This window comes from Drosophila takahashii, chromosome 3L, assembly GCF_030179915.1.
Source record: "Drosophila takahashii strain IR98-3 E-12201 chromosome 3L, DtakHiC1v2, whole genome shotgun sequence".
Lineage (NCBI taxonomy): Eukaryota > Metazoa > Arthropoda > Insecta > Diptera > Drosophilidae > Drosophila > Drosophila takahashii.
This window is the reverse complement of record NC_091680.1, coordinates 10,470,987-10,491,584: the sequence shown is the minus strand read 5'-3', so window position 1 is coordinate 10,491,584 and position 20,598 is coordinate 10,470,987. Positions and strand designations below refer to the sequence as shown.

The 20,598-nt window shown below is 40.8% G+C and overlaps 4 protein-coding genes and 1 long non-coding RNA gene across 6 annotated transcripts in view; 2 read left to right on the top strand and 3 right to left on the bottom strand.

The window, feature by feature from the left end:
* The window catches only part of Eip78C (Ecdysone-induced protein 78C), a 38,856-nt gene extending 35,332 nt beyond the window's left edge, over positions 1-3,524 (top strand). Inside the window, exons 5-6 of the mRNA XM_044394498.1 lie at positions 227-502; positions 1,001-3,524. Coding sequence (XP_044250433.1) covers positions 227-502; positions 1,001-1,378 — 654 coding nt within the window. The 3' untranslated portion in view covers positions 1,379-3,524. The remainder of the gene's footprint in view (positions 1-226; positions 503-1,000) is intronic.
* A 68-nt stretch (positions 3,525-3,592) lies between these two features.
* On the bottom strand, positions 3,593-5,430 carry LOC108069948 (inositol monophosphatase 1). Of its 2 annotated transcripts, XM_070215522.1 has the most exons (5): positions 5,290-5,430; positions 4,800-4,914; positions 4,591-4,724; positions 4,170-4,538; positions 3,593-4,018 (listed from the first exon to the last, which is right to left on the bottom strand). In XM_070215522.1, exons 1-5 carry the CDS (start codon positions 5,376-5,378, stop codon positions 3,754-3,756), a joined length of 972 nt encoding a protein of 323 aa, XP_070071623.1. In that variant the 5' UTR covers positions 5,379-5,430; the 3' UTR covers positions 3,593-3,753. The 2 variants fall into 2 exon arrangements, with proteins under 2 accessions (XP_070071623.1, XP_017015716.3); XM_017160227.3 differs by lacking the exon at positions 5,290-5,430 and having other exon boundaries at positions 4,800-4,938.
* A 2-nt stretch (positions 5,431-5,432) lies between these two features.
* On the bottom strand, positions 5,433-7,980 carry LOC108069936 (uncharacterized). Its single transcript, XM_017160207.3, has 3 exons — positions 6,832-7,980; positions 5,978-6,349; positions 5,433-5,926 (listed from the first exon to the last, which is right to left on the bottom strand). The coding sequence occupies exons 1-3, from the start codon at positions 7,863-7,865 to the stop codon at positions 5,518-5,520; spliced, it is 1,815 nt and encodes a 604-aa protein (XP_017015696.2). The 5' UTR covers positions 7,866-7,980; the 3' UTR covers positions 5,433-5,517.
* Positions 7,981-8,607: 627 nt separating this feature from the next.
* On the bottom strand, positions 8,608-20,549 carry AcCoAS (acetyl coenzyme A synthase). The gene is made up of 6 exons (XM_017160205.3): positions 19,732-20,549; positions 10,742-11,480; positions 10,508-10,662; positions 9,849-10,017; positions 9,598-9,787; positions 8,608-9,527 (listed from the first exon to the last, which is right to left on the bottom strand). Exons 1-6 carry the CDS (start codon positions 20,040-20,042, stop codon positions 9,079-9,081), a joined length of 2,013 nt encoding a protein of 670 aa, XP_017015694.1. The 5' UTR covers positions 20,043-20,549; the 3' UTR covers positions 8,608-9,078.
* LOC138913111 (uncharacterized) lies at positions 9,974-10,650 on the top strand. The gene is made up of 2 exons (XR_011418702.1): positions 9,974-10,041; positions 10,449-10,650. It is a non-coding gene; the product is annotated as an uncharacterized lncRNA (long non-coding RNA).
* Positions 20,550-20,598: the final 49 nt, after the last annotated feature.

The window sequence follows — 20,598 nt, the reverse complement described above, 5'->3', positions numbered from 1 at the left end:
ATCTTAAAAAAAAAAACAAAAGCTCTGAAAAGTCTCAAAAAATACATTTCCGTTCATAACTTATTTTTTAATCTATTATCGTTTATATCAATATAATGGTTATAAAATATAATAGATTAAGAAAACTATTTCTATGTACTGAAATTGATTCCTTATAAGGAAGATTAGGGTTTCTCCCCAGCATAAATCAGAAAATATTATTATAACAATTCTCACTCTCACACAGATTGCCAGCACAGTGGCGGAGAGCCTGGAGTTCCAGAAGATCTGGCTATGGCAACAGTTCTCCGCCAGGGTGACGCCCGGCGTGCAGCGGATTGTGGAGTTTGCGAAACGCGTACCTGGCTTCTGTGATTTCACCCAAGACGACCAGCTGATACTCATCAAGCTGGGCTTCTTCGAGGTCTGGCTGACGCATGTGGCCCGCCTGATCAACGAGGCGACGCTGACACTGGACGACGGAGCCTATCTGACGCGCCAGCAACTGGAGATTCTCTACGATGTGAGTACTCGGAGGGGTTTATCAGGAAATTACGTATACGCCATGATGGAGGGAATTTTCAGAGCATGGAAGTGAACTTGAGTTTCTAGCGGGTGGATTGAATTTAAGATATAATAATAGCAAAATAATAAAATAGAAAAAATAAATATCTTTTTATTTAACGCATACATTTTTAGCAAATACTTGAATTAAATGCAAAAAACTTTATAGAAATAAAAACGTAAAAATTGCAAGATTTCATTTGAAAATATTTGATATGAGTTAGTCATATTTACTTTAAATATTTTATGTCATTAAAAAAAGAGCAAATTATATTTAAATCACAATTTAAAATACCTAAATTATTTATGATTGTTTCTTATAAAAAAAATAATAAAAAACCACCATTAATTTTAATTAAAAATCTTAAGATATACTTCATTTATCTATCAGTGTATCGTAATTATCCTCTTATATTTTACACATTTCAATAAGTAATTTGTTTGGCTTTTTTTGCAGTCTGACTTCGTGAACGCCTTGCTGAACTTTGCCAACACACTGAACGCCTATGGGCTGAGTGACACCGAGATCGGGCTCTTCTCGGCCATGGTCCTGCTGGCCTCCGATCGAAACGGGCTCAGCGAGCCCAAGGTGATCGGCAGGGCCAGGGAACTGGTGGCCGAGGCGCTGCGCGTCCAGATCCTCCGATCGCGGGCCGGATCGCCGCAGGCACTGCAACTGATGCCGGCGCTGGAGGCCAAGATACCCGAGCTGCGGTCCCTGGGGGCCAAGCACTTCTCACACCTAGACTGGCTGCGGATGAACTGGACCAAGCTGCGCCTGCCGCCCCTTTTCGCCGAGATCTTCGACATCCCGAAGGCCGACGACGAGCTGTAGGATGGGATAAATTGGGATGGGGGATCCCCGCGATTCCAGGGCCGTGCAAAGCAACAACCGCAACAAGAATTATTCTACCACTTGTAGGCTTAAGAAAAAGTAGCTATATAGAGAAGTAGCGATAGAGAGAAATGGGAGGGCCGGAGATCAGTTACACGTCTACTCAGCATTACTGGAGATAGTTCACTAAGCCTATATGCATATTACTAGCAGTGTTAGAGCGACCAGGACTCCCCGCTGAACATATCCATGCGCGAACATAAATTATTTATTTCATTGTTGACTCATCAAGCTCCACTCCGAACATCACTTCACAGCCACATCACATCACTTCATCCCAACAAGCACTCCCAACCAAAATTATGAAAGGAAACGAAAGGAAGGGGAAAATTCAGCTATCCAAGGCATCTATTTAGAACTCGACTGAAGGGCGAGCGTTAAAGTTCGATAAATACTGGTTTTTTTAAATAATATTAACTACTTTAAACGATATCGGATATATGTGTACGTTACACCTAGAGATACGGACCTAGCGTAGGCGAAAAGCAAAAAGACCCACATCGTTTGCTTGCAAAAGTTGGATATCCCATACGATATAAAATATACAAATATTCAGAATGATAAATGATAAATCTATGCCTAGTTTAAATCATTTCGAATTGAAGATCGATGCGTTTATTGTATCTGCGTGTAAATAAATTTAAATTAATTCCTACCATTAACTCGCTGACTTGATTATTTTAAAAACCCCCTCACGATCTTTGGCGACCACCACCTCCATTTAAAAAGTGTTCAGTTTCTCACTAAGGATCACACATTTAAACATCTTACGATTAAGATCCCTCGGTTAGAGACCATCTAAGTTAAGTGCTTTAAGGCTTCATTTGTATAACTCGGAACAATCAAATTGTTTGATCAATTTTTGAATAGATTGGTGCTAAATTTGTGTGTTAAGTTTACATGGAAACAAGCGAGGAAAACCAACAGACAGTCGAACAAATATACATATATATATTTAAACCTATCTATATATATCAAATACGTGCACGTAAAAATCAAAAGGATTCTTCTCTAAAGCTCTTCATTGATTGTTGAATTTATATAGAAAATTTTGTAAATTTTATTAGTGTGACAAAGGAAAATATTAAATGTAGATTTTATGCTCCATGTGTACCTTTCGCTTATTGAACTAGAATATCGAATATCGAAATAAATTTATAGACTATTGACTAATTCGCAATATCTTAGACGTCACGCATCTTACAATGCTAGCAATTCTCTCCCCTGATCCTTCCTCCACCACACTATATACTTTCGATCCAAGCACAAACCCAACAAATCTCTGTGTTAATTTTGTAAACCAGTGCGCATAATGGAACCTTGTGAATGTAGCATTAAAAACGACGACGAAAAGATCAACAGATTTTTAATTACATTATTAACTTATACCTAACTATGATATACAGATATATAATAAATATATAGATACAATTTTTTACCTACTGTAGCTTTGATTACATTTTTCAATGATGTGTCAAATTTTAAATGGTATTACCGATAGTCCAAAATACTCAACAACTACAGAAGAACAGAAAGAAAAGTTACAGTGCATTAAGGAGGCCGACTTCCTACGATCATGGCTTGTTACATGTCCACTAATATCGCTCCACTCGAAAACAGTGCAAAGATCCAACCAGATATATAGAATAATCATCCATCAATATGCAAGACAGTGCTTATACCCGAACAACAACCCGCAGATGAGTCGGTAGTTTCGACCTTGCAATGCCCTGTACTATATCAAAAGGTCTATTTTCCGTAGATCCCCAGATAGATCATACATGACCTCTGGTCTGTGGTGAATCCAACCCATTCACTCCGCTCCACAGTGCAGGGCATTCACAATTATCAGAGATATGCGGCCAGCTCGCTTTACTAACTTACTAAGAAATAGACAAAAACCGCATACATAACACTAAGCCGGAAAACAAAAAATATAAAAAATAAACAAAAGACGATAAGAACACTGCGAAAACTAATTAGAAAGCGAAATACATACGCAGATTGTAATAAAATTACAGAAAAACAAACAAACGTCTTTGAATGATTTGATAAAGAGCTGGAAAATTGTGAAGGTTTATCAGGGGGTAAGAAACTATTTCGAGAGGAAAGAGATAAGCAACTTTAAAAACAACTTTTAATGAAATAGATATATTTGTTGACATAAAACGATTTATTTGGAATATCCATGACTAGGCGTATTCTTTTTGTTTGTTAGGTACATGGTCGGTTATTTAAAATGCTTTTATTTGGTTAGCTCGGAATGGAGACAGATCCATTGGTTAAGTCGTTATGGTTACATCAAATGCCATTACTTAATCATCGCGAGGTAACGGATGGAACTGGGTTAGCACCTTGGTGATTTCCTGCGCCAACTGGGGAGTGGCCGCTGCCAGGACCCTTCGCGACATAATGTCGAATTCCCCGCCAGCGGGATCGATGACCACTCCCCCGGCCTCACGGACAATCAAGTCCCCGGCACAAACATCCCAGGCATGGATTCCAAACTCATAGTTGGCATCGGCGGCTCCCAGAGCAACCATCGACATATTGAGGGCTGCCGAACCCAGGACGCGTAAACTGCAATACAATATTTAATATTATTATTATAATAAATAGAGATAGGGATGAGGATTAGGATTTCAATTTGAATCAAGATCTTCAGGGATTTTACCAATAAAACTCTTAAATAACTTTTTCTACATTCCTCCGGAAAAATTGGATGACTTACCCATGCGCTTTCTTGGCCATCTTCTCGAAGTTCTCGTTGACGACCTTCATCTTGGCTTCGTCCCGAGTGGTTCCGAATTCACTGGTGATCAACGCCTTCGCCAGTTCCTGCTGGCCACTCACATGGATCCTGCGTCCGTTGTAGAAGGCTCCATGTCCTCGTCTCGCGGTGAAGCGCTGCTCCAAGATGGGATTGTAGACCAGTCCCAGTTCCGTGACCTTGTTCACCTTCAGGCCCACCGAAATGCAGGAGTGGGGAAAGGCGTGCACAAAGTTCATGGTTCCGTCCACGGGATCGATGATCCAGGTGGGATCATTGGTCAGCTTCTTGACGCCCTCCTCGCCGCTGCTCTCCTCCTCTCCAATGAACCTGCAATCTAAAGGGTTCAGAAAATTGCCGGTAAAATCTAGATAAATCCTACTTGTGATCCGGAAAGTGCCGGCGAATGCCGTCCATCAGCAGCTGCTCCACATCCTTGTCCGTCTGGGTCACCAGATCGATGTCGTTGCTCTTGGTCACAAACTCCTGTCGCGTCTCATTGTTGCGAGCGATTAGCTGGGGAAATTACCAGGGAAAAGGAAAATTCCATTAGCCTCTCGAGTGTTTTTCTTCCACTTGTGTATTAATTACCCTGCCAGCTTCGGAGACCAGGTTGCTGACCACCTCAAAGCACTTCTCCAGGTCCACATTGTCGCCCATTTTGCAGTGGTGCTGTCTCTGCGATTTCTGGCTTTGCAATGAGCCGCTAACAAATCAAATCCAAAAGAAGCTAGTTTTAATTTAATTATACTATTATCAACAAAGTGACCGAGGCTTTCCAATAAGAAAGCACAAATAAAATACCAGAAAAATTCTCTGATTGGAAATGACCAGAAGCAACAGGTTTTTTCATATACTATTAAAATATTAATTAGAAAAATGTCTAAAAAATTGTGTGGCTAATTTTTACAGTTTTTTAACTGATATTTATTAAAATATCTCAAAAATAATTTTGTACATTCCCATGTAAATGGTTGAGAACTTTACTGCTAATTTAGCGAAGTCTCAAACCATGAAATATTTCCGGAAAATTCAAATTGCAATTTAAGTATAAGGAAATCGGGATATTCCCATAACTTACTGCTGTAAAACATTCACTAAATCACTTCCATATATTGAAGACTTACAAGAAACAATTTTTGAAAAAAGCAAATAAAAATTCGAAATCATGTTTAGGGGTTAAGTATTCAAATACCAGACAAGAAATGAATAGGTAAACAGATATTCTTTTGAATTTTAAGGCCATGTTATTTTCGTCAATTTATTAAATAACTAAAAACACGGAAATTCAGGCCGGCCTTCCTGGTGGTCAGTTGGCAGTCGCCGCTGGCTTCTCGTTGGCTACTTCGGTGTCCGTGGTCTCCGGCGTGTCCGTATCGGGGAAATCCGTCTGTCCGGTAAAGTCCCTGGTCTCCGCAGCTGGTCCATATTCATTGGGATTCACGGATCGCGGTTCGTCGTCGCGTGGCGATGGATAGTTCTGCTCCAGGTGGCTGCCCAGCTCCAAAGCCAAATGCTCGGTGGAGGCAGCCAGGCATCTGCGGGACATTATGTCCAGTTCCTCGCCAGCCGGATCTATTGCCACTCCGCCCGCCTCGATGACTATAAAAGTTCCCGCCGCCATATCCCAAACGTGCAATCCAAAGTTGTAGTAGGCATCCGCCACTCCGGAGGCCACCATGGCCAAACCCATGGCAGAAGATCCAATGGAACGCATCCTGTTTATTAGGTTAGTATATTAAATATAAGGATACGATTCATTTACTCACGCATGGGTCTTCTTCAGCAGCCGCTGGGCATTTTCTTGGGCTATCAGGTTGCGCGTCTCATTGCCGCCCGAGCTGTATTCCTGCAGGACCATCGCCGAGGATAAGTTGACCTGGCCAGTCGTCCTTATTATCTCGCCATTCAGCTGAGCCCCTTTTCCCCGCTGCGCCGTGTACATGTTCTTCATCGGAGGATTATAGATAATACCGAACTGGGTCTCCCGATTCACCATGTAGGCCACCGAGATGCAGTAGTACGGAAAGTGGTGGACATAGTTCATGGTGCCATCGATGGGATCGATTATCCAGGTTGGCTCATCCGTCAGGGTCACCATTCCGGTCTCCGACTTGGAAGTGCGCTCCTCGGCAATGAAACTGCAGGCGAAATGAAAAAATACTATTTAGAACAACCGAAGTAAATTTATTACATCCTACAGCGATAAAAATAACGAAGTAAATCCACAGATTTTATACTAATAATAAATATTTTCCTGTTTGTTTTTATCCATTGCGGTTTGTAATCATTTCTTATATGGAAATATTAAATTTAACAATCCTAGTTTACTTTTATATTTTAAACTTCGATTTTTAAATGAAAATTGATTTCTCAACCCCATAAAATATAATAAAATCTAATCTATTATTTTCACCCTTGATTAAATATTTTTAAATTATGTCATGCTATTTTAAATTTGCAAATAAAAATTTCAATAAATATTGGAGGTTCTATCAGAAATTTTCTTTTAATTATTGTTCCTATTCATTGTTGATAAAGTTTACTTTTACCTAACCGACTTTAAAAAAGAGGTATTTCTCCAAGACTTCAGGATTATTTCCTAAAAGTAACCCCAACTTACTTGTGATCGGGAAACCTCGCACTGATGGCCTTGATGAAGCTCTCCTCGACAATATTGTCGGCGGGAGTGACGAGGTCATTGGTGTGCTTCTTGGTGGTGTACTCCTGCTGCTTCTCGTTCTCCGCCAGGGCGATGGCGCCGGCCTTCCTCACCTCGCGACAGGCCAGCAGGAACAATGTGTCCAGATCGCTGGCGGAGAACTGAGCCGGCAGCGGGGGAAATTCCTCCTCCGCCGGCTGCTCCTCCTCCTCGTCCGAATAGATCATGCCGGAGGTATTGGTTCCCTTGGAGGCGAACACTTTCGAGGGATGAAAGGTGATGTCCGTGTTGGTCAGCTTGCTGTTCAGGCTCTGCACATCGTCCTTGCTGTCTTCGTTGGGCAGGGAGGCCATCATGGGCGGCGGCATTGGCACATCCTCCTGCCTCTGCGGCGGCGGCGCAGGGATGGGCGTGGCTTCTGCCTCCGCGAAATCTATGGATTTCCGCTGCGGCTGCGGCTGAGGTTGCTCTGGCGGTGGAGGTGATTCATCGGCTTGTTCAGGAGCGGTTCTCGCGGTTTTCTTTTTCGACATCTCATCGTCCGAGGATGATGATGAATCCGTTACGACCTTCTCCGATTTCCTCTTCTGGTTCCCAGCCGGTTTCTTGTCCACCTCGGAGGATTCCCCATCGGCGTCGGCATCGGAGGAGCGCTGTGGCTTTGGCGGAAGATCTGGCGCCACAGCGGCACCTGGTATCATGGAGTTGCGGGACGAAATGTCCTCCAACGGCTTGGCTGGCGTGGGAGCGGGCTTGGGACTCGGTGATGCCGGAGCTCCCGGTGCTCCTGGTGCTCGATGCGGTTCATTTGCGCGCGCAGGCGCCATGGAGCCACGTCGCTCCTCCGCGTGCCGCAGTGTGTTCACCCGGGCATCCTGCTGCGTGGCCTCGTGGTCCTCCAAACCAAATCTCGTGGCCGCATTCCGCTCCCTGGTCGTCTCCTGTGAGGGACTTTGGGTCGGCTCCTTGGCAGGCGGATGCTGGTCGTCGGCCATTCTGATCGAGATCGAGACCAAGTCCAAGTTCCTCCACTGCCACCAAGGTGTTAAAAGGCCGAGCCGAAAATCTAATGAGTGCGTGCTTGTCAAAGGTTGGGAATCGACTGCTTCACACGGAAGTTTCCAGCAAGGCCAGTGTGATAAATAATACACTTTAATATTTAAAAAGAATTTCTCTAACCCTGAAAACTAAAACGATTTCCTTTGGATTTGCAGGTTTAAACACATTAAAACAATAAACTTTATTATACACATACGTTCATATACAGAAATATATATATAGATATGTAAATTGCATTCTTCCCCTCATCGCCATCGCTGTAAAGCTAACAATCTTTTTACAATCAGACTGGGGATCGTTGCCCCTCATCAGCCAATCTCCCTAATATCCCAAATAACGAGCTCTAACAATAAAATCCTCTATAATATTCATAGGCTTGCAGCAGTAACTTCAATGATATGTTTCGTTGCAGTAAGTCTTCTGACCGTATAACATATATATATATGGTGTATATAGTTATCTTTAACATGTAGATCGTATGTAGGAATGTGTCGAGCATTATGCCACACTGATATGTATCGTTTTCGAAACTTACGTTCTAATGGGAGGGGGGGAAAGAAACCGATTTCCCCGATCGGTTCCGGACTTACGTGCGTGTCCCCTCAGATCTGAAAAGGTGAAATCAGAGAGACTACAAAATAATACATTTAAGGATACAACTGAAAAGTGTGAGCTGTGTAATTTGTGGCTACAACTGGAATCGTGTATATATTTTGTCTCATATCAATTCTACTAAAAATACATACATAAGTAAGATATAATTAAATTTGTATCACAACGAATTAGCGAGAACTTAAGCTACGACTACAACGAAGAAACGAAAAGAACTGGAAAATGTGTGCGTGCTGAGCATGTTGACTACGGTGAACAGGCAAATACACAAGGATATAAAGACGATAGATAGTGCCGACTTACTTACGCACACGCTTAGGCTTACGAACTAGGTAGAATTTAGAAGGTGCTAACCACGCCGCAGCCCGGAACGGGACCAACATTAAGCAATAGGTATTTTATATATGTAGGGGGAGATTTACAGGATACGTAATCGGGTTACGCAAGTGGTACAAATGCGCTGGCAGAGTGGAGTGGTCAGTGCAAGCCGGAGAAAGCCTTGGATAGGGGATCCTAGTTATCCAGTTTGACCATCATTTACTTGGCCTCCACTGGCCGGTTGGCGAAGAGTTGCTCCACAATTTGCTCATCGGCTAGGGTGGAGGTGTCGCCCACGTTGTGATCGTTAACCGCAATCTTGCGCAGCACGCGGCGCATGATTTTTCCAGAGCGAGTTTTTGGCAATCCAGGGGCATTCTGGATGACATCCGGCATGGCAAAGGGTCCGATACGCTCGCGCACCATCTTCTTCAGGTCCGAAATGAGCTTCTGGTCAAACACCTCGTTCTCATTGGGCGTGATGAAGCAGTAGAGGCACTCGCCCTTGACGGGATGCGGACGGGAGACAACGGCGGACTCGGCCACACGAGGATGCTCCGTTAGGACTGACTCCACCTCGGCGGTGGACATCAGATGTCCGGACACGTTCAACATGTCGTCCACGCGGCCAGTGATCCACAGATAGCCATCAGCATCGCGACGGGCTCCTGTTAGATAAATAGGAAAATAGAGGATTAGGAATAGGTATTTAAAATTTAGAGTTTAATAGTGACTCACCATCGCCAGTGCAGTAGAAGCCCGGGAACTTGGAGAAGTACGTGTCCTCAAAGCGTTCATGGTTGTTATACAAGGTGCGCATCATTCCAGGCCAAGGTTGCGAGAAGACCAAGTAGCCCTCGCCCTCTCCCTTAATCTCGATACCGCACTCATCCAGCAAAGTGGGCTTGACGCCGAAGAAGGGGAATGACTGTAAAGTATCATAAATATTAATTTTGGTTTTAGTTTTTAGGTAGGCTAATTTTTCTTACAGCAGATCCAGGCTTCATGGGAGTGGCTCCGGGCAGGGGTGTGATGACATGACCGCCGGTTTCCGTCTGCCAAAAGGTGTCCACAATGGAGCACTGCTCCTTTCCAACGACGCGGTAGTACCACAGCCAGGCCTCCGGATTGATGGGCTCACCCACGCTGCCCAAAACTCTGCAAGACAATGTAGATAATATTGTAAGTAAAATATTACAAATATTAAATAAATTAGGATTTATATTAAACGATCTAGACTAAGAGCCGTTTTCTCGTCTGCCTGTTAAATTGAAAGTAGGGTTAAAACTCTGATTTTCCATACGATTTCAAGGTTTTAACCCAACTTTAAATTTAACAAACGGACAAGAAAACGGCTCATAACCTTTGAATTGATTAAATTGACAATTATAATCAAATTTAAATTTTTGGTTTGTTAATTATATTAAAAGGTGTATAAATTTAGCTTAGACAAATGCATTTATAATCAAAATCTAAAATCATTTATGTGATTAACACATTTCGAATCACAAAGTAACGTTTTGATTAGACTAATTTCCTCAATTTCTCTTAATCTTAATTTGAATACGATGTATTTATGACATCTACAGTAACTATTACTCATCACTAGAACTGAAGAATTAGTTTTACGAAATCCCAAGCAACCTACTTGAGTCCGCTGAGGTTGTGCTTTAGCACGGGTGCCTCGCCGTACTTCATGAGGGCACGGATGGCCGTGGGAGCTGTATAGAACTGGGTGACCTTATATTTGTCAATGACACTCCAGTACCGATCGTTTCCAGGAAAGAATGGGGTGCCCTCGAACTGCAAAAAGACAGGTAATAAATCCAGTTGTTAGTCAGAAATCCCACTAATGGTTACTTAGATCTAACCAGACACTCACAATCACTGAAGTGGCTCCATTGGCCAGTGGTCCGTACACCACGTACGTGTGTCCCGTGATCCAGCCCACATCGGCGGTGCACCAGTAGATGTCACCCGGCTTGTAGTCGAAGACGATCTTGAAGGTGGTGGCCGCGTACAGCAGATAGCCGGCGGTGGTGTGGAGCACTCCCTTGGGCTTGCCGGTGGAGCCACTGGTGTAGAGCATGAACAGCGGATCCTCGGCGTCCATCCATTCGGGATAGCAGGCCGGCTCCTTGTCCTCCATCTCCTCGTGCCACCAGTAGTCGCGGTCATCGGTCCACGGGATCTCCTCCTCGACATGATCCGGCTGGCAGGGCGTGACCCGCTTCAGATGCGACACCACGATGCACTTCTCCACCGAGTGGCCCAGCTCTTCGACCTTCTCCAGCGCCGTATCGCACAGGGCCTTCAAATACAGGGGCTTCTCGCCGCGCCAGGCTCCATCGGCCGTAATCAGCAGCTTGGCCTTGCAGTCGAACATCCGCTCGGCGAGGGAATCCGGCGAGAAACCGGCGAAGACGATCGAGTGCACGGCTCCAATGCGGGCACAGGCCAACATAGCGATGGGCAGCTCCAGGATCATCGGCATGTAGATGGACACACGGTCGCCCTTGCGGATCCCATGATCCTTCAGCACATTGGCAAAGCGACAGACCTCCTCCAGCAACTTGCGATAGGTGAGGCCCCGGGAATAATCGTCGGGGTGGTTGCCCTCCCTGAAACAATGACAAAAAAAAGAGGGGAAACGACCATGAGGAAACACATTGCATTATATACTTGGTATTATTTATTTCTGTAGCATTTACATCGAGCACGCGGCGGTGGCGTTCTTAAATGGGTGGCCACGTACCGGGCGTCCCACAATTGGGCTAATTACCCCGACCACAATTGGATCACTTACTGTAATGCGAGGCTTCCTAATTGCCCGAGGAGACTTAATTCGATTCTTTGCACTCAAATAGTCACCTAATTTCAAAGTTATCTCCTATAGTTGCGGTAAAAATAATGGGTATTTCGTAATTGTAAAATGGGCTTTATTTTAAATATGGTAATTTAATAGCACAACAATTTTTAAGGGAACTACATGGCGAATTCTTACGCATATCGCAATTAAGATCGTAAAATATTATTTTTGTATTGAAAGATTTAAATTCATTTACTATACAAAGTATAGGAGTGCTATTGATTTAACCGCAGTTGTTCTTACTTAATACTATATTTTAACATTGTACAATTAAATGTTTGTATGTACTTTACATGCCTTTCCCTTTTTGTTCTGAACTTGGCAACAGAAGCCAATGCCAATAGCCGACATAATTTTATATACAACAGCTGCAAAAAGTCTTTGACTAACTACACTGGGCATTAATAATATGTGGACCTAGAACTATAACTATAAAATCCAAAGGTAAATAGGCTAAAACTAAACTGAAACGTTTATAAATAAATCCCATAGTTCCAGTATATTCGAAAATTATATCAAAATTTAAAATGATCTTTAATTTGAGTACAAACATTAGGCCCTGTTGGCGTTTCCCTAATGGTTGCTATTAAGTGAATGAATTGAGAATTTAACACGAAACGGTATGTAAAACTTGTCAGAGCTTTCGAAGCTTTGAATGGGTAAACAAAAATCGTGACTGAGCTAAATCGTGAATGATTTCAGCACCCAAAACGGATATAAACATTCGCGATCGTCGATGGACAGACACGAAACTTGGAAAAGTAATGGGGAAAGCCATTTTCCATGGCACTTTTGGAGGTCAAGGCAGATTGGCAACGCAAAAAATTAATAATAAACTAACTGGACTACAAAACGGAAAAAAAAAGCAACAGGTGGGCTGGGCAGATAGACAATGGCAATCAGTAGAGCACAATGGGGTGTGTAAATCATCGCCCGTTTGTCCGTCACCCAGCGATAAGAATTAGAATTAGCCGGCAATAAAGCGGCTTTTATTTCGGTCCCGACCAAAAAATATTGGCAAAAAGAAATACAGGAAGCAGACGGAACAAAGCTCTCATCGTGACGTTTTTGGGGGTTATTTTGGTACCGCTGACTAGTCCACAATGTTCAAAGTTCGCCCTGAAAAAAAGGGGTGACGAGTGGGGTTGTTTTGGCCTGTTTCGGGTGATTCGACTGGGCCAATAACAGCCGTGAAATGTTATTCCACTTGAACGAAATACCTGTTTGTACTTGTACTTGTCAATTAGTAAGATGGTAAAAATAAATAAAATACGCATTGAAAACAAACCGTTCAACTGTGACTCGAACTCTTTTTTTGTAACACTCAAACTACTGGGCTTATTCATCTTTAAGTCTTCGAACTTATACTCAAACTTGTGATCAAAATTGGAGATTATAATTTTTAATTTAAATTTAAATTTCCGTTTTTTTAATCTGAATACAAACTGGATGTTAAAATAGAATATTTCAAATTTAATAACTACATTTGAATACCTTAAAAAAAATTTACAATAGCTTAAACCTTCTTTTTAATAAACATGTAGGCAATGTACTTTACTTTGTAGAATGCGAAATTTATATTTAATAAAATAGTTTTGATAATTATGTGTTTATGTAATTGACAATAATTTCAAAATCATATCATATCATCATAGCCTTCTAAAAGGTTAGTAGATTACTATAGTAGTTATGATTGCAATAATACGAGAGAAACCATATCAAATAAAAACACCTCTTAACGAGGTAAAAAACTAGTGACGACCGCACCTTCAACATACAAAAGTTCTGATATCAACATTTGTGACGAAAAATTATTACACTCGTCATTAAATAGACTTTCTAATATTTTCTCATTCGGCCCGCCCTAGCAAACTATTCCAGCATTTTTCCCTTCACAGGCATTTTCTATTGCAGCGTGCCGAATGAGAAAATATTAGAAAGTCTATTTAATGACGAGTGTAATAATTTTTCGTCACAAATGTTGATATCAGAACTTTTGTATGTTGAAGGTGCGGTCGTCACTAGTTTTTTACCTCGTTAAGAGGTGTTTTTATTTGATATCAGAAGTTTTTGTTTGTTTACATTTGCTCTCATAGGAGCTAATATATACATTTAAATTTAAATTGGTCAATCATAATTTTTAAACTATTGTATTTTAACAAATTAAGTTAAAAAGGCGTTGAAGTATTTCAAAATACCTTTTAAACGAGGTATAGCACATGTCTGTACCTTTAGTAGTGTAGAACTTACAAACTAACGAAATTTAGCTATTTTTAGCTTTTTCCCGCTAAAGTAGCGGCTTTTTCCAAAAGTCGTAGAACAAAAGATTCCTATATGGAACTCTTAAGTGCAAATTTACTGATTCCATGACCCTAAAATACAGTTCGGATACCCTCCCACAAAATTCAATACTCAGGGAGCGTTAATTGTTCGAGCTGGCAAAAGTGGCTATTTTCGTATAAAAATAACTTTTAAACGTGACTTTTTACAGTAATGTGTTATATACCAAAATTTAAGGAATCTCAAGGGCTATACAGTTTAAGGTTTTAAAGAAAATCGTTAGAGCCGTTTTTGAGAAAAATTAAAAAAAGCTAAAAAAAAAGTTTTAAAAAATTGTCTTTTGTTCATATTTTTTTAATTATTACATTTACACAAATTGCATATAGAAGGCGTTTATAGCATTTAAAAATACCTTTCAAACGAGATGCAGCACAAGTCTGTAGCTTTAGTAGTATAGAAGTTACGGCTTTCCGATTTTTAGCTATTTATAGCTGTTTTCCCGCTAAACTAGCGAGTTTTTCAAAAGTGGTAGAACAAAAGTTTTTTATATCGATGTGATGAACGTCATATAAAATTTTCAAAACTTAAAAAACATGTTTTGGACAAACTGACAAACTGACAAACTGACAAACTGACAAACAGAATTAAATTTTCATTTTGGGAAGACGAAGAAAATCTTATTTTGGCTATAACTTTTGAACGGAGCGTCGGATTTTGACAAACGACCCCTCATTCGACGGGTATTTTCAAAAGGAATACAAGTAAAATATTGCGAGGGGGCAATTATCCCCACCGGCCCCAACAGCTCCAAATTTCGAAATTTTCACTTTTTCACTTTCACCGCTCTCTCTCCCAAGCCAATTGATTTTCTTAGAGTCTTGGTATGCAATCCTGTTAGTTTTTGCAATACCTTTCGATAGGTGTATCATTCATTATGATCGGACCATCACAGTAGATTTTCATTTCTTCGTGTATATATAGTAGTCGCCTTCGCACACTCTCCTGGTGCGCTTCGTCACTACATGGACTGCCGTCCATAGTGATATTAAAATAAGGCAATTTGATTTAGGGGATGAGATTACCCATAAAACTTTCCAAAACGATTTGAGAATGCCAAACTGTGCCGAAATCTTAATCAGCCGGCGACAGCTCACAGTCAAGGCCAAGTATTAGTGGTTGCGGACGTCCTCTCCACTTATCAAAGTTTCGAGCACTTGATTCGATGGTTCCTCCGCCTCCGCATGACTAATCGGAATTGGTGGGAAAAATGTGGCGCGACGCGTCCCGTCGAGTGTATTAATTTCCAATTTATAGAGGTAATCGTCGGGCCGCCTAATCTTGTCGCCGGATCGCCAGACAAGAAATTTTCCACGCCGCCTTGGAAACACCTCATACACCGTCCTGCCATCCGCATTCACCTCCACATTCACCTCTTGACCACGAGAAGACGCGTGGCCGTCTCCGGCTTATCAGAAATCAGAAATCAAAAAAATATGCTAAAAACAGCCACTCTCTCCGCACGAGTGTGCCGAAAAAAAATTATGAGGGATGGTATAAAAACTAAGGCAAAAACAATCCGCACCGCTAACTTATCTTAATAACAATAACATCAGCTGTTGATTCGCGTGTCGTATAAATCGCATCGAATGTTTTTGGTTTCCTCCCAGCACTGAACAAAAATATTTTTAGCTTTCTGTTTTTCAATAAAATCTTTAGCCTTCCGAAAATCATTTTGAGATTTTATAATACCAAAATCTCCATAATGTTTATTTTTACACCATATATCGTTGGGTTATTACTTCCAAATAATTCCAAAATACCCTGCAGGAAACGGAATCAGTTTTGGACTATTAAAATACTAGTTGGGTCAAGAAGGTTAACTAGTTCAAGTTATGTCCATTTCATTGTAACGAAGTGGTCCATTTTTCATATGCTTGTCGTCGGAAACAACTAGTCCATTTGCTACTAGTTTTGCAATAGTTACTGTTAACCAATTTACGGTTACAGCTGTTAAACTACACTGAAAAAAATATTTTCACGAAAAAAATAAAAATTAATCTCGAAACCAACAAGTGATTGAATTTCACTAGTACTTGACGATGCCAAACTTGATGCTCTCCTAATTTAGTATCCAATCAATAGTCGCGGTCCTTAGAGAATTTCTAATAATTATTATGTAATCAAATACAGTAAATGATAATTAAATGGAATTAAAACAAACTTACTTTTTTTGAGGCAAGTCGCCCTCTCGAGGACTTGAACCCGGGACCTTTGGATTTGTAGACACACTAACTGATTGAGCCATACACGCATCACATTTTGTATTGCCCTAACAAGGTTTATGAATTTTAGTGTGACATAATTCAAAAACAGCGATTTTTTACACATTTTTACATTTTTTACAAACTAAAGCATCACCTAGCAAACAAAAAACAAAAAAAAATGTACAGAGACTGGGGATTGAACCGAGGACCTCGAGTGTTTGATTTGTTTAGTGTTAAATTTCCCAAGACATTTACACTCTAGGCTATATTTTTGGATCATATGTGTTTCATTTGCAACTAGTTAAATTCCAGTTGCCTTTTAACTAGACCCTAACATGTATTTGTTCTACCAGTTAAATATTTTTAAGGTTTTTTTTGTCAGAAAGGTACTAGTCTATTTTATTAGTTTATTTTTTACTAGTTTTGTATTAATCATTTTTTCGACTAGCACAAATTTTCTAGACCCTGTGTAGTCCAAATGCATTCAGACAAATTCCGGTTGCTTTATTTTAGTTGTATTACTAGTTGTTTTTCAGACTAGTTCGCATTTTTCCTGCAGGGTAGTTAATAGATAAAAGAATCTATACAGTATTTTCCAATTACAATTTTTGAAAATTGTTTCAAAAAAGTTTTAAAGTTTAAATAAAACATTCCATACACTTTAAATGAAAATTTGTTGTATGAAAAAATAATGAGCAATAAATAAAAGTACGTTGAATATAAAAAAAAGGAATACTTCTTCTAAATCTAAATTTTTTACAGTGCCTTTCTTCCGTCTCTTTCTTTCGCGTCTCTGTGTCTGGCTGGGCCCTACAGTTTGAGAGACATTATCGTACGATGCTGATCCCCAATATTTATCTAATGATCGTTCATTGGTTTTTAACGGTTCTGTGGATCTTCAATTTGAAAGAAGGCAGCAAAGTTTACATAATTTATAGAGAAGGGCTTGGCAACCTGTTTGTGTGGAAAAACTGATAAGAAGGGCGAAAAAGTCAAGAAATGCCTAAGCAGCATTATTTGTATGTTGGTTTTTTGTCGCTCTTTCTTTCGCAGGTAAGACCATTCTTTTTTTTATATATATTTATTTTCTCTCTATTATCTCTGTCCTTGTCTGTCTGCGGGTGCGTGAGTGGAGCGGAGTGGCTCTCTAATTGGTTGTGAGTGAATCAGACGATGTGATCGCGTGATTTTCTAGACGCCCAGTGCAGCTAAAACTGTTAACTGTTACTGGAAATTTTGCAATATTATGTTTTTGGGGACTTTTACTCGATTTCCTTACATTTTGTTTATTCTACTTTTTCCTCCACCTTTTGCCCAGACGCCGCCACGCTGACACAGAAACCCAAACCGAAAGAAAAGAAACGTTCGAAAAAATAGCAAATCGTTTAACGCAAAGACGCGCTTCCATCAAATTTGAATAAACAATTTGCGCGCATTGTCAAATCGCTTACATAATATTGCTGGGCTTTCGCTCGGGCTTTCGTGTGTTTAATTCGACTTAATTTAGTTGCTAACGAGTCTGGAAATTGAAAACAGTTTGCGTAAATCGGTTGAGTTCGAAACGGTTATTTCGGTATCGGTTTGAAACGGTTTAAAATAAAAACTTAAAAAAAAATTATAAAATCTTGTTCAAAATTTTTTTTTAAAGGATTCAATTGGTATTACGTGAAATAAAAATAAAACAAGTATATTTTAAGGTCTTAAAGAACAAGATTTCCAGATGTTGTACAATCTAAAAACAAATTAATGATCTTTTCAACAACTTTTCCGTTTCGCAACCCCTATCTATGCCGTAAAAATTGGGCATATAAATTCTAAGATTTTGTTTTGCTTTGGTTTGCAATAAAATTATCTGAAACGGCCGTTCGAAAAGCGTTAATTATTACTCATTACGTGCACGGTTTTTTCTGTCTTTTTCGGTTCGTGTCCCACTCTTTATCTTATCTGAGGAAAGTGAGGACAGACAGATTGTGGGCTGGGATTAAATAATTCCCACAAAAGTGGGAAATAGCCCAGAATAGCAGTGATGGGCCCTCGTAACTTTGAGGCTGAGTGGGAATGACCTTGTAATTGCCTTTCAATTACCTGACTTTCATTTGCATTTCCTCCGGCGCACGCGCCCCGCCCCCTAACCCGCCCTCTAAGTGATAACCCCGAGATAAGCTCATTAGCATTAACATTTGTTTAACATTGTGCCTTTTTTCCTTTTTTTTCGCCCTGACGCATTGCTCGGTGAACTTTGGGTCTCAAAATAAAGCGAATCTTCTCGCGCAACCAAAACAAAATACTTATTTCATCCAGGCTATTCAATTTAATTGCGTTCTGAGTGGGCACTTGAGAACCTCATATGATAATATATAGTACTGGGTTCCTCGGTAGCTAATCAGCTCAAAGGAGTGTCTGTTGTTTAATCGTAATCAACGAAGTATGTAGTTTTATAGTGGGCAGAACTTACATATTATATAGTAGGTGAAGCCACTATTTAATATTTACTTTCATTGTTAACTTTTCGTTACGAACGAGTGTCTCGTGTGGAGGAACAAACAAATGCGATGGAAATAAGTTAGGAACGGACTTTAGATAAGGCAGATAGAGTAAGGGATATTGAACTTTACAGGAGTTATATATTTAAGATTTTATATTTAAGAACAAAGGCAATATAATACAAAAAGGATATAAAGAAATCTTGACAAAAAACAGTTTAATTTAATACTTATGAAGAATCTTTCCAAATTAAATTAAATTTAAATGTAAAAAACATTTTTTTTCGAATTTTTGATAAAAAGAAATAACATTCTTAATAACACTAACGGCTACAGTTTAAATAAAATATATCTCAAATGCCAAGTAATAACAAAAATACCTTTGCCTTTAAGCACAATTTTCCCCTAACCGGTTTAATTGTTAATCGATTTTAACTGAATAAATAAACAAAGAAATACCAAGCGTAAACTTGGCCGGGTCACCCTCTTATGAGGGTCGTCTCGAGGAACGAAGAGTGACCCTGACATTGACCCAGAGTGTTTAGCAAATCCGTAGTTAGTAATCCAAAAAAAAAGCACCCAAAATTGAATTAATCGTGGGTCGTTAGACTCACTGTCACATTTGCCATGCAGACGATTAAACCCAATTGTTTGCAATCAAAACAAAAATAATAGCTTCAATTAGCTAGGCAAAAAAACAAGGGAAAAGCTCCTGCCCAAAATCGATGTCAAAAGGTAGGATGCCTGCCCTTGAGTGGCATCCTTTTAGATATATTATATATAAAAGGAGTGCTATCATCTGTTTCGAATGCGGTGCCTGCGCAGTAAATCCTCTCCTGCGAGGAACCCACCTTCCGACGTCACAAGGCGAGAGTTTCGTAACCACACGAAAAATCAATAATCCTGCACTTTTGTTTTCATGCGACCTACGCCACCCAGCGGGAAAGTGGGCGAGGATTACCAAGGCCAGACTCACCAGTAATAGGCGATTTGGTCGCCCAGTCCGTTCCTAACGTTGCGATCCAGGAGATTGTAGCACAGATTGGTGGACGCGCCCTCCATCCACTTGATCGAAATGGGTCCCTTGGAGATGTTGAAGTTGTACTTGAGGAACTTCTCCGGATCGGCGGGCGTCTCCCAGTGGAACTGCTTGGCCACACGGGACCAGAACTCGGCCGGATTGTCCAGCGACTCCTGGTAGAACTTCTGGTACTCCTCGAAGCTGGATATGTAGGCATTTTGACTGATGGCCGGATTCGGATCGTATATTGATTTTTCCGCTGGCATTTTGTTTTTGATTTGTATGTATATTTCCTTGAATTATTTTCTTTTTTTCGAGGTCTGTAATTATCCTGTTTTGCAGTTATCCTTAGCTTAGATTGTTTTTATTATTTTTGGGGTTGGTTTTCGAGCAGCACGCGCTTCTCGCACCGCACGGAATGAGTTCTTTTTGAGCACTGACCATTCGAGTGAGCTATAGCCAAGCTTTTCGCCTCTGTGGGTATAGCTTTCGGTTGGCAAAGCTTCCCTGAACACGCTCTTCAAGTTCAATGGGACATGGGCGGCGCTTTCCGGAGGGCTTATCGTCTAGATCGGGCATTATGTTATTCCAAGGCGCGACTTGGCACATCCTTATCGCCCAAGCACGGCGTAACTTTCCAGAGAGCTGGTAGGTGTGTCATCGGTCCATCGTCAATCAGGTGATGGCTGGATGCCGTGGCGTGCGCCATCGTCTGTCCCGGCAACAGTTGTTTTCCAAAAACCAACCAAGCACGCCGCTCCAAGCTGATCCGATCCGATCCGTAGTATTATGAAATTGAGTGTTTTTTAGGTTTGACGACTC